The sequence below is a fragment of the Sander vitreus genome, chromosome 16 (genome assembly GCF_031162955.1).
Source record: "Sander vitreus isolate 19-12246 chromosome 16, sanVit1, whole genome shotgun sequence".
Lineage (NCBI taxonomy): Eukaryota > Metazoa > Chordata > Actinopteri > Perciformes > Percidae > Sander > Sander vitreus.
The window spans coordinates 19,001,595-19,013,764 of record NC_135870.1 but is presented as its reverse complement, the minus strand read 5'-3'; the positions used below and the strand labels follow the sequence as shown (position 1 = coordinate 19,013,764).

Below are 12,170 nucleotides of genomic sequence, written 5' to 3'. Positions count from 1 at the left end.
AAAGTAGTATCGATCTTCTCATCTAAACTCTAATTAAAAAGCAAATAAAAGCATTTCCCATAAACTACTCTTTTAACTTTAGGTTGTTGTAATAATATCTTCAAGCTTGCACATATTTTCAGTAGCCAATAAAAACTACAATAACCGTAATAATAAAAACAACACAATAATACCAAGGCTATTACCAATATCGATATATGAGAGTTGAAAAGATTTGATCAAAATATATCATCCAATATTATTATTTTTTACATAAACACAAACAAATACACTTGATAAGGATACCTTATATCTGGTAATTAATTATTTATCGGTCTAGTTCGACATTTTTCCCAATTAAAGGTTTGCCATTTGAGAACTCCCTAATCATGTATATTTCCTACTTTGACCAAAAACATGGAAGTAATCCGATCCAGCATCTCTTTACTCAGAAAAGGTGATGCCCTCGTTTGGGCTGAAAATAGTAAGTCTACTTCTTATGAACGTCTCCTGTGTGTATATATCGTCACTCCCCACCTTCAGACCCTTATTGGTCGTAACAACAGGAGTCTCATCATTGACAGGTATGACACTGATGTGAGTGGTGCAGGGCAGACTGTGCTTCCTGATTTCCGTCTGATTAGCCACAATGGTAAAGTTGTCTCTCAGTGTGTCGCTGCCGTCATGGATATAGGAGATGTACTCACGTTCCACCTGGAGAGAGCGACGCGCGAACATTAAGAGATTGATTCTAACACGGCCCTGCTTAAATTAAAAACTGGCTAAACAACAGTAATATAATATATTATCACACAGAGATGAGTGTTCCCCATTTAATTTAATGGAAAAATCAATCAGATATTGTGATTTCCAAACTATGAAGGAGTCATAGTTCACTCAACTCCCTAAGACCAATAAGTCTGATGTTGAAAATGCAGGAACAAAATAGATGGAAGTGTGTCTTTTGACAGAGCTGCAACCATTTCCCAAAACACATTAACACTGAAATTATTGCAAAATATCATTCTTGTGCATTGCTAATGAACAAACATTTATTGGATCACACATAAACACTCTTTACAGCATGAATCTTACTAATTACCCCTTTTTAAAAAAAACAAAAAAAAAAACAAAGGTCCAAACCCAAATTTGAAAGACTGTGTGTGTGCTCTCTGCTCAGTCAAACCTCAGTGTGAGTGAAAGCAGTGATGGGCATTCCCGGGATCCGGCTGTGCTCCAAGTGTCCGTGTCGCGGTGGAACGATGACCTGGTACAGGAAGTTCATCCCTGAGAAGTGATGATTGGCCACCTTGATGATGTCGGAAGTCAGCGGCAGGGACGACCCCTCATCAAGGGTCAAGTCAGACACCTACAGACCAGATCACAGTAGGTTTGACGTACTGATTGACGGGTTGAAGAAGTTGGCTAACTGATCAATTGATTCTTCCTTTGTGCAATCCTTTGGTTGGAAAAATGAGTTTCTCTCCATTTCATGCAATTCTTTTCTTTTCCTCTTTTCCTCTTTTCCTTTTTCCGAGGTACTCTAACATCTAGACATTCATTCTGTACCTGTAGAGGGAGCAGCATTGGGATGATGTCAATCTCCAGCCTGATAGGTCCGACCTTTGTAAGCCCGTTGGTGGCCTCCAATAGAACAGAGTCGTTGGTGTGTCCTGCAGACTGCTGATGGTAGATGATCATTCCCTGGTTCAGGTCCTCCTGGGTGAAGGAATTAGTTGGCTGCTCTGTGAAGCCCTGCATGGAGGAACGGAGCAGACAAACTCATCAAGTGCTGTGTCTGTGTGAAATCTTTAACATTTTAAAGCTGCAGTGTGCAACTTTTGTGGGCCAGTTTTGCTTTTACTTTGATAGATCAAAGTGGAGAGTCACATAAAATATGAATGAGTAAGAAGGCTGTAAAATGAGACTCCTTTTCTTGGTTCTACAGTCATGGTAAAGTCACTGAATGTGAAAGGTTCACGGGTCACTTATATATAGTCTATAATTATAAGCCGACTCTGCATTGCCTTTTGCACTACAGGGCTTTTTGGTTTGTGGCTTGCAAATTATGTTTGGAAAGAGAACGTCTTATTTAATTAGTTTAACAGTCTCAGTTAAATATAGGATAGTGTAGGCTTGGTTTGATCAGATTCGATTTACAGTGCTGGCATTATCAGCAAACAACTCCACAACTGTCACCACATTTTGATTCAAATGTTGCTACTCTGATTGTTGCACAGAAATATGTGAGATCACATTTACCAACTGAGCACTACCCACTTTAACCAAAGAGAGAAAAGCGAGGACTAAAACATAAATGCAGAAATCTTTCATGTGAAATAACAAGTTTGCAAATAGCTGGTGAACATAGTGGACCCACTTCCTGCTCCACTTAGTCACTTTTAAACCTACAGTCGGCTGTACTTGATAGAGGCGCTGCTGTTCTCCATTGTTGTTCTTGTGCTTGTCGTTGGGGGGAATCCTCTGAAGGAAGCCCAGGGTGGGATGACTTTGGACAGTAAAAACTATCTCTGAGGGCTGGCTGTCCTCATGAACCACCTGTTCAAACAAACAGAACACATTTACAATAATCTACAGTATGACTAACAAAGCATAGGGTGAACATACATAAAATTCCCACAATATGATCACAGTTACAGACAAAAACCTTGATAAACTGCAAAGCCCTAGATGCAAGTAACTTATAGATGCAAGTAACTTATCTTGCAATATCAGAAAAAAAAACAGGCTGTAAAGTGACCACCTGGTAGTAGCCGATGAGTCATACATGTACGGTTATTTGCTTACCTCTAAGTGCTCCTTGCTTATGGAGACATTCTGTCCCTCCGCCACTACCACTGGACGGTTACTTATGACCGTTGGCGGCCTCTGGTGACTTTCCAGGTAGATTTTTACCATCACTCCGATGTCCAAATGTACCTCCCTTCTCTCTCTGTCCATTCCTCCATCTGTGCTCTTGTCCCTTGCTGTTGTTGTCACATTGAACCCATCTGACAACTCATGGCTGCTGTCATGGCGATACGCCAGGCGCCCTGCCACCAAATCTTGCTGGGTGAATATTGAAATTGGTTTTGCGCCTGTTACAGTCTCACAACTGCCATTATTAAAGCAGAGCACGCCGTGTTTAGGTGGAAGGAAGACCTCAAATGTCACTTCCTGTGGGTCTCGGATGTCAAGGTTGCTGAAGATGCTGAGGTTAGCAGATGTCATGGTTGTGAGCCCACCTCGCTGGACCACGAGGCCTGTGTTGTTCTCGACCTGAAGGTAAGGATCCTGCGCCATCACCTGCATCAGCCAGTTACACAACAGAGAGAGAGCAGCAGTCAGCGAACACATTGCTAAGATCCCTTTTTTCCACACTAAAAGTAAAATGCCTTATGATACCACTAATAAATGACACCAAAATATAACTATAAAACATCCTTAATGATGATTGCTCCTACTACACATACTTTTTGACCCATTCTTATTATTTCAATGGCTAATCAACTGTGAAATTGACTAAAAATCCATGTAAAATATAAATAACAAATAAAGCCCTAAATACATCATGTGTGAAGACGTTATAATCACCTCCAGCAGGGCTGAAACATAATGTTTCCCATCTGATACGAAAAGCACAAAACGGCCGAAACTCACTCCTCTGTGGACAAACAACACTTTTTTCTGATTGGAGAGAAAATAAGAGAATACAAGACAGAAGAGGAAAAAGCATCAGCAGGCTTTTTAATTAAAAATAACATTTCCAAACTGAAGAAACACCAGTATTACATTGTACAGAGTACCTGAAGGTAAAAGGCTGCTGGATTTGCCGTTATAAAGTGATTGTCGGATATTCAAGCAGAGTCTGAAATCCCCTCCCTCTTAACCTTTCTAATATTGGAACTGGGGGGCTGCATCCAACCATTTGGATTTCCAAAACCGATAATCGGACAGGCATGGCCACTTCATGCAGCAATTGGCCAGGTGTGCAGAAGTGAGAAACTATGAAGAATTTGAACTTCTCTCTCAAGCTCTCGTTTCATTCTTTACGCAACTGCTTCATCACTTTTTGTGTGTACAACCAGGTGCAACACATGAATACCTTTGAGGAAGTGTGTGCCCTTATCCCCATTTGTATTATTGTAAAAGGACATTTCCTGTGAACTAGTTCGCTCATTAGTGTTACTGGAAAGCTGCAGGGCTTTCAACCTTTTTTGTGATCAGTCAGAAACTGTAGATCACATGAGGGTTGTTGTAGTTATGACAGAAACATCTGAGGACTAACCTTTGACTTTGTGATTCTAAATATTCTTCTAACATCTGGATGATCAATCATTTTCAAAGATAAATTGTGCTGACCTGCTGGAGGTCCCGTTGTGTGAACTCGTACAGCTTGTGACTCGTATCGCTGGCCAGCACCAGCTCTCCCATGGGAATCCCCCTCCGCGTGTACACCAACCAATTGTCCTGAAAGTCTGAGTCGTCGTCCCGGTAACGAATGTCAGTCAACGTCACCAATCTCTGCCCATTGCGAGCGACATGGAAAACTTTATCCACAACCCTGACGGGTCTCTGATCGTTGACGAGCTGCACAGAGATATTAAAGGTGTGCTCTACTATGTTTCTATCCTCCTTCTTGCTGGTGCGTTTGTGCGGTTTGTAAACCATAATTTGAAAAGTGAAGGAATCCTGCTTGGTCTCGCTGTCATCATGAACGTACATGATCTTCTCCTCAATGATATCCTGATTGGTGAATGTCACAATGTTGTCGTTAATGGAAGTTGAGTTGGAAAGGTTGATCCTTCTTATCTGCCCGTGCCTAGGGCTCACCGTAATGCTGTAGTGGACCTCCTGGTTACTTGCTGTGTGGGTGAACAGGATTTCTTTGTTGATGACTTTACTTCCTCCTTCCAGGGTTGAAAGGCCTTTGTTTACAATGGTGATGGCTGTTGACTCAGCATGGATATTTATTCTAAAGTCGTAAGCTGTTGAGTTGGCATGCGATGAAAACACCTGAAAGCTGAACGTGTCTCTTGTGTCATCGTGCAGCATGTTGAGGAGCTCATACTTCATCAAGCCATCTGTGATATTCTTTTGGCTAAAGGTTGAGTTCCTTACTAGAACTTTGTTGTCCAGGAATAGCTGCCCTTTATTTGGCACTGTTAGGAGCCTAAAATAGAGGTCACTCTCATTAAGTTTAACACCTTTAGAAATCACATGGAGGTCCTCAGGAGTGACAGCAGCAGTCTGAACACCATTGACTTCCATCTTGCTGCGTGTGACCTTAAACTGGATCCAGTGTACCCTGATTAGGAAAACGACTTCCTCTGCAGCCGTGGAACCGATGCTGATCTTACATTTGAAGTAATCAGTGATGTTGTTCCTAGTCTGAAGGCCATGGTAAGTGCTGAGGTATCGGATCCGTTCTTTTTCGAGAAGCTTCTGAGAGAAGTATGTTGTCTGTTTCCAGTCGCCACTTGAGTGCAACCGCTGGAGCTCACCATATTGTGGCAACTCTGTAACGTCATAGCGGATTTTCACTGCCTGATCATCCACATTAACTTGTACTGCAAGGTGAATGGTTGTGATGATGGAAGCCCCGCCTTGGTTCACCTCCAGTCCAGTGCAATTCACCAGTTTGTGTTCAAGTGGCACCGCCATAATCCTCAAAACTACTGTGTTGCTCAACTGTGGAATGGAGACAAAACACCAGTAAACACCAGAGGTGAGGATAACAGATGAGATGAAGGGAGAAGAAACAAGGGAGGATGCAACAGAAGATGAGAAGAGGAGAATGACGATATTAGAACAGGAGCAGATGGTTTATCAGTAGTCCACTGTTGTAACATCTAATTTAATGGCAAAATGTAAAATGTGTTTGTATGTGCAGTTATAAAACAATCATCGACAAGTCAACGAGACCAAGAGGCTGCAGCCATGCCAGTGGCTCTGTGAGGATGTACTGAAGCACAGCAGTGCTTTGAGCTGATGGGAATGTCATTAGTTTTGCAGGCAAGTATTGGACAACAAATATTGACCTGATGATGGCAATATATGGAAAGTTAATGGAACACTTAAGTGATTACAATTCATCCTGAGGGGGATGCAAATGTACCAAATTGAATGGCAATCCATTCAATAGTTGTCAAGACATTTCACTTAACCCACAAATGTCAACCTCATGGTGGTGCTAGAGGAAAAGCCAAGGGATCACTGAAGTAATTTGGATTCGACATCTCATTTTGTCGGTACAAAAAGTTGTGGCAATCCATCCAGTAGCTGTTGAGATATTTCATTGGTTTAGTGAAAACTTTGACCTGCTGGTGGCACTAGATAAAAAAGTCAGAGAATGTGTATCCTCTGGGCACCATGGACACCCGTACTAAACTGTATGGCAATCTGTCCAAAACTGAGATATTTCAGTCTGAACCAAAGTCATTTACCAACCAACCATCCAACCGACTAATAGACCGACACACCAAAAGACATTAGCATGGCTAAAAATGCTCCAACTCTATATCTCACATCCTTTATGTCACAGATAATGGGTTTATTGCATCTTGGGCACGCTAATACATTACTTACCTTCAGGCCATCGCTGACTCTGAGTGCCAGCCGAGATTGGGGGACCCCAGTGTGGACAAAGCTGATCTTACCCCCCTCCAGATCACTGAGAGAGAACAAGTTAATGGCCCTGGAAGATATATGCAATCCTGTTAATTTCTATGTTCTGTTTCATAACTCTGCTTGTTAGGGTTTGGGCTAGCCCTAACCCTAACTCTGATTTGAAATATTAACCCATCTAATTGCTGCTAGCATAAATTTTGGCTACATAGCGAGGTGCAACAAGGTAACAAAAGTGTCTTAGACTGAACGTGGAATGTGACTAGCATTATCTCTATTCCATTGTTGGCCCAGTATTTATAGATGCTGATGATATTATTTGAAGAATAAAGAATTGTCGGTTAGTTTAGCTAGTTGTGTACCAGCAGATTCAACAAGCAGTTACAGAGAGCCATAATCTACAATTAGCTTTTGTTCCACTAGCATGCTTTTCACAATGCATTCTTGCATAAAATATTTTGTTTTATCTGAATAAAGAATGTATTATTTTAATTAACATTTAACAACCAATAGACCTCTATGATGATTGCTTGTAAGGAGATTTGCAAGGCACTGTAAAGCCCCACAAGCCATAGCACCAACCTGCCAGGGTAATCATGGTGCTCAAGATGTCCAACCTCAGTGTTGAGGTTTCCCAGGGCGCTGAACACCAGCTCTGCAGGACTGCTGTCAGGGTCTGACACCCTCACCACATCTGAAGTCAGCTGGGGACATTGTGGTTGTATTAATTTTCATTTTAAAATCAACACACTTTTCACGTAGCATCCAAGCATTCTGCTTTACCTACCTGTCGTTTGGACTTCTCCAGTAGAGTGAAAAGGTTTCCCTCCGGCAGGCTGAGCACAGGCGCATCATTAGCAGGACTGATGCTGATATCAAATCGATGCAGGCGGTTGCTCTTCAGAAATACAGGAAGCTTCTTCTTACTGCTGGAGAAGACCGAAAACATGAAGAAGTCATATTGGTCCTCTGACCCACTGTGAACGTACATCACCCGACCTTGCCACAGGTCCAGCATACTGAAAGTCCGGTCGACCTCTTCTGCTCCTATTGTGATAGTCCTTTCCTGCCCTTTGCCCGGCATTCCATCGGGGTCAGGACTGAGGTCCAGCCGGAGCTGGCCGTGGACAGGCTGCCCCTCAATGCGGAACATCAACTGGGATGGATGAATGCCCAATTTCCGAAAATCCAGATTCACCTAGAAGGGAGTGCAAATAGGAACTGACTTATATATTGGTGAAAATTACATAACTCCACGTTATTTTTACTGACATTTATGCATACATAACTTGTAAAATAACAAAAAGTGAAAACTAGAAGAACAGATCAGCAGGAGACAACCAGTCCTACCCTAATGTGTTTGGGCTCCAGTGATGCCCAGCCTCCCTCCACAACTTCTAGCTTTCTCAGCATCAGAATATTTGGGTTCTTCTTATTGTTGGTAATTGGTCGTGTGGTTGTAACATCAAACTCAGGACGATTTTTTGGGCTAGTGGTGGCCAGTGCATTTGTAGCTTGCCCTGTATTACAACCCACAGTGATGTCCTTGGTTATGGCAGCATGAGGAAGGCCTGTTCTTTGAGTATTCACCCTAATTTCTCGGAGGCAGCCTTTAAAGGAGACTCCTTGCCCAGCCTTTTGCCCCCCAGACACAGCGGACATCAGCCCAGCTCGCCGTGCCTCTCCCTGGGCTTCTTCGTCCAGTCCTCCCAGGAAAAGAGGCCCTTTGAGCTGGATAACCTGGAGCTCCAGACTCAGGGTGGCCTTGATCAACTCCTCACCCACCTTCAACTGGACGCTGTTGGGCAGCAGGTGCAGCTGGATGGGATACCAGGTATGGTTGCTGTGAACATGTGTTAGAGAACGCAGCTCAGTCTTACTGCCCTCTCCATTTCCTACTGTTGCCACCAGGTTACCATCTTTGATCTCTATGGCAACAAACGCTCCCTGGTTACCAGAGCTAAACAGGACCATGCCATCTTCTTCTCTTGCAGAGGGGTACAATTCACATTCAAACACCCCCTCCTGTGGCCCCTCCCAAGGCGGGAGAGTGATAAATGCTTTAGAGCTGAAAAAGCTGACAGCATCTTCTTTTGTTGCAGAAAACTGTGGACTACAGCCCAGAGATACCTCGTGGACGCTCTTGTACCCAGAATAGGGCCTTAGGCTGGACAACAGGTTATGTTCATTGAACACAACTTCATCTATGCATCCTCTAAACCCAGTGGAGATGTTAAAAAGGTATGGGTGGTTCAGTCCAGCTGCCCCGCCAACAAAAAGCCCATTCTCGACACTGAGCTCCAGATCTGGTCCTGGCATACGGAAGCTGGTTTGAAAGTTTCGGTCTAGGGTCATATTGACATTATGGCGGTTGTGTGTCAGCTCTATGGAGTGCCATGCCAGGTCGCTAAGATGGATGCCCTTTTCTGAGCGTAGTGAACGCTCACCTGAGCCCAGGTCCAGACGTACCTGAGGGATGAAGGGGGGAGGCAAGGAAAGAAGGAATAGAAGGTGATAACCAAGACACATGCAATGCAAGACTTTCTATTTTTTCTATGCCAAAATACAAACTTTTACTTTTGTTGCAAGAAAAGCAAAAAGCAGGCATAACATGAGGATGAAATCTTGAATGTGCACAAATAAAACAGAATCAGGGGAGTTGTTAACAGAAGATCAAAGAATTATTCTACACAAATGCAGCCAAAGTCTTTCAGGAGCAGCTCCCTTACAATGTACTTGGAGTTTTCATTAAACTATTGCAGTGTTCTCTCTAAACCTTGGTCATGAAGGAACTTGTTCTGAAAGTGCCAGGGGGTTTGTTTTCTCTCTGCGAGCAATCCGACACCAAGCTGAGTGGGTTCAGACTTCTCTCTGTCTCTCCTCAGGATAGTAAATGGCAATATATGAGCCAAAATGGCTCAAGGGAGAAATATTTTCTCTTCTTTTGAAGGTGTGAGGCATTTGTTTGCTTTGCTTGTTGCTTGTGCTTCAGCCTACCTGCAGGCGCCCAGAGATCAGCTCCAGCAGCAAGAAGTCTCTGCGTCCAGCTGCCAGAAAGAGCATCCCCGCCTGACTGGAGGTTCTAAATCGTACATGGAGCAACGTCTGAATGGATGCCTCCACTGTCCGCAGGTGGATGTAGCCATCACCGTAGAACGACACTACAACAATGAACAAGAAGACAGGTAATGCAGAATTATGCTGGAGATTTGTTCCATGTTTTTATTTATTTAATAACATTCTCAGTTATATCCGTATACTTTAACACCTAACAAATGAAATAAACATGTGGTGATGAAAGGCATTCTCCCAGCAAAGGCTATTCCATTAATCTGTATTGACTGGCTTGTCAATGTGGTGTCTACTCTGAACTTTACACCTGCTATCTGAATTTAATCAATGACAACTAATGCATTCTAGAGTGGGTCATCCTGAAATGTTCTGATGCTAATTAGACTTCATTGTTGACCTAAATGACGCAGATTGGACATTTAGTTGTACAAACATTACTAAATGACAGAGCTGCTCTGAAAGCACAATGCCATTAGTTGGTGTAAAGCGTGTTTTTTTCCAGCACATGTGACTAACTCGAATTGGGAACCCAGGATCCAAATATACATACAAATGTGTGAAGGACTACTATTTAAATTCATTCATTTATGACCATGATATTGATATTCTATTGTTATTACATCCTCATGCCAGATATCAACTATGCAGCTATGTGGCCTGTTTGAACTTGGAACTTTAAAACAAGATTAAGTTTACAGCTATGCAAACATCAGCATGCTAACATGCTCACAATAACAATGCTAACATCTTGAAGTTTATCAGGTATACTGTTTATTATGGTCACCATCTTAGTTTAGTGTGTTAGCATGCTAACATTTGCTAATTAGCACTAAACACAATATCCTCTTTCAAATGGGTTTCATGTTCTTTAGCAATGTTTATCCTTAGGTCAAATTAATGTTCAATGTAGATCCCTGGGTCAATATGTGAAATCACCCACCTACAGCTTACAGCCTACTACATACTCTTTGAAATTTACGCCTTCATATTTGCAGGCAAGACAGTTTTCTTTGCTCAACTGTAGACGTTGATTTCTCCACACTGGCACACTGAACAGATTTTTACCATTCAAACTGCATTTGAAATTCCCAGCTCCTATCATTTCTTTGCTATGTGAACTGTAGCCCTTACCAATGTCTAAAAAAACTCAACACAAGGCTGGACTAGGCCCTTGGGAAAATAGGACCCTGGGAACATAGGGACGACCCCGATGTCATTAGTCCTGCAGGTATTTGGTCATAAACCAAAGTATTTTGACCTGGTTATGACACTAGATTAAATACTAAGGTGGCAGGCTTTTATCTAAAGCCTTGTACAAATTAGGTTCAACTGGTCAACACTTGTTATTCTAGGTGTTTATAGTTGTCTTTATATGTAATTGCAATGTACTTGTTTTTAGTAGTGAGGTCAGTGTACCAACCACTCACATCTGTGAATGACAAAAACGGTAAAACAGTCTTGATTTTAATCGATTTGACCTACAAAGCAGCTGTATAGGAGCACTCTGTTAACATGACTGTCAGTTTGTGGAAAAAGAAACACACAGTAGGGGTCAACAGAGAGAGGGGGGGAGAGAGAGAGAGAGAGAGAGAGAGAGAGAGAGAGAGTGTGTGTGTGTGTGTGTGTGTGTGTGTGTGTGTGTGTGGAGGGGAAATGGCTGACACTCTAAAAATTCCCCAAAGCGCTTTAAACATTACAGCAGTGTGGAGTGGCAGTGAGACTAAACACAAGATAGAAATTAAAGAAGTAGTTCAGTGATTCAAATAAAGAAGCAGAACCGAAAAAATGAAAGGAGCTAATTGGCCTGAGGGGGGTGAAAACCCAAAGCCGAAACTTTTTATGAATGAATTACTCACAAAAGCTGCTGTGTACAGCCATAGACTGTAAAACAAAATACACAAGGTGTACAGCGCAACAATTCGACAGTGTATTTACATGACAGCCAATCATTCACTAGAGCTGGGCAATATATCGATATTATATATCGATATTGTGATATGAGACTAGATATCGTCTTAGATTTTGGATATCGTAATATCGTAATATGGCGTAAGTGTTGTCTTTTCCTGGTTTTAAAGGCTGCATTACAGTAAAGTGATGTAATTTTCTGAATTTACCAGACTGTTGTAACTGTTCTATTATTTGCCTTTACCCACTTAGTCATTAAATCCACATTACTGATGATTATTTATCAAAAATCTCATTGTGTAAATATTTTGTGAAAGCACCAATAGTCAACACTACAATATCGTTGCGGTATCGATATCGAGGTATTTGGTCAAAAATATCGTGATATTTGATTTTCTCCATATCGTCACACCACATCACATAGAAAAAGTCTAGCAGCAACACAAGCTAGACTTTTACCTGTAGGGAAATTATAACTAATTAGCATTTAACATAGTGTTCATTCTCTTAATATTGTTTTTCTGGCAGGTCGTTAAAGCATCTGCCAGATTGGCCAACATTGCTGATTCATTCATAAAATTACA

The 12,170-nt window shown here is 42.0% G+C and overlaps 1 protein-coding gene and 1 long non-coding RNA gene across 2 annotated transcripts in view; one reads left to right on the top strand and one right to left on the bottom strand.

Moving 5' to 3' along the window:
- Positions 1-12,170, bottom strand: part of LOC144531009 (chondroitin sulfate proteoglycan 4-like) — a 23,214-nt gene that overhangs the window by 9,307 nt on the left and 1,737 nt on the right. Inside the window, exons 2-13 of the mRNA XM_078270878.1 lie at positions 9,604-9,767; positions 7,957-9,075; positions 7,394-7,804; positions 7,189-7,310; positions 6,568-6,676; positions 4,342-5,670; positions 3,574-3,666; positions 2,788-3,285; positions 2,392-2,538; positions 1,549-1,734; positions 1,166-1,348; positions 517-693 (exon numbers count right to left, since the gene is read on the bottom strand). Of these exons, the coding sequence (XP_078127004.1) occupies positions 517-693; positions 1,166-1,348; positions 1,549-1,734; positions 2,392-2,538; positions 2,788-3,285; positions 3,574-3,666; positions 4,342-5,670; positions 6,568-6,676; positions 7,189-7,310; positions 7,394-7,804; positions 7,957-9,075; positions 9,604-9,767 (4,538 nt within the window). The remainder of the gene's footprint in view (positions 1-516; positions 694-1,165; positions 1,349-1,548; positions 1,735-2,391; positions 2,539-2,787; positions 3,286-3,573; positions 3,667-4,341; positions 5,671-6,567; positions 6,677-7,188; positions 7,311-7,393; positions 7,805-7,956; positions 9,076-9,603; positions 9,768-12,170) is intronic.
- LOC144531011 (uncharacterized) overlaps positions 9,703-12,170 on the top strand; it is a 21,954-nt gene continuing 19,486 nt past the window's right edge. The window contains exon 1 of the long non-coding RNA XR_013503181.1: positions 9,703-9,791. This is a non-coding gene — a long non-coding RNA (uncharacterized LOC144531011). The remainder of the gene's footprint in view (positions 9,792-12,170) is intronic.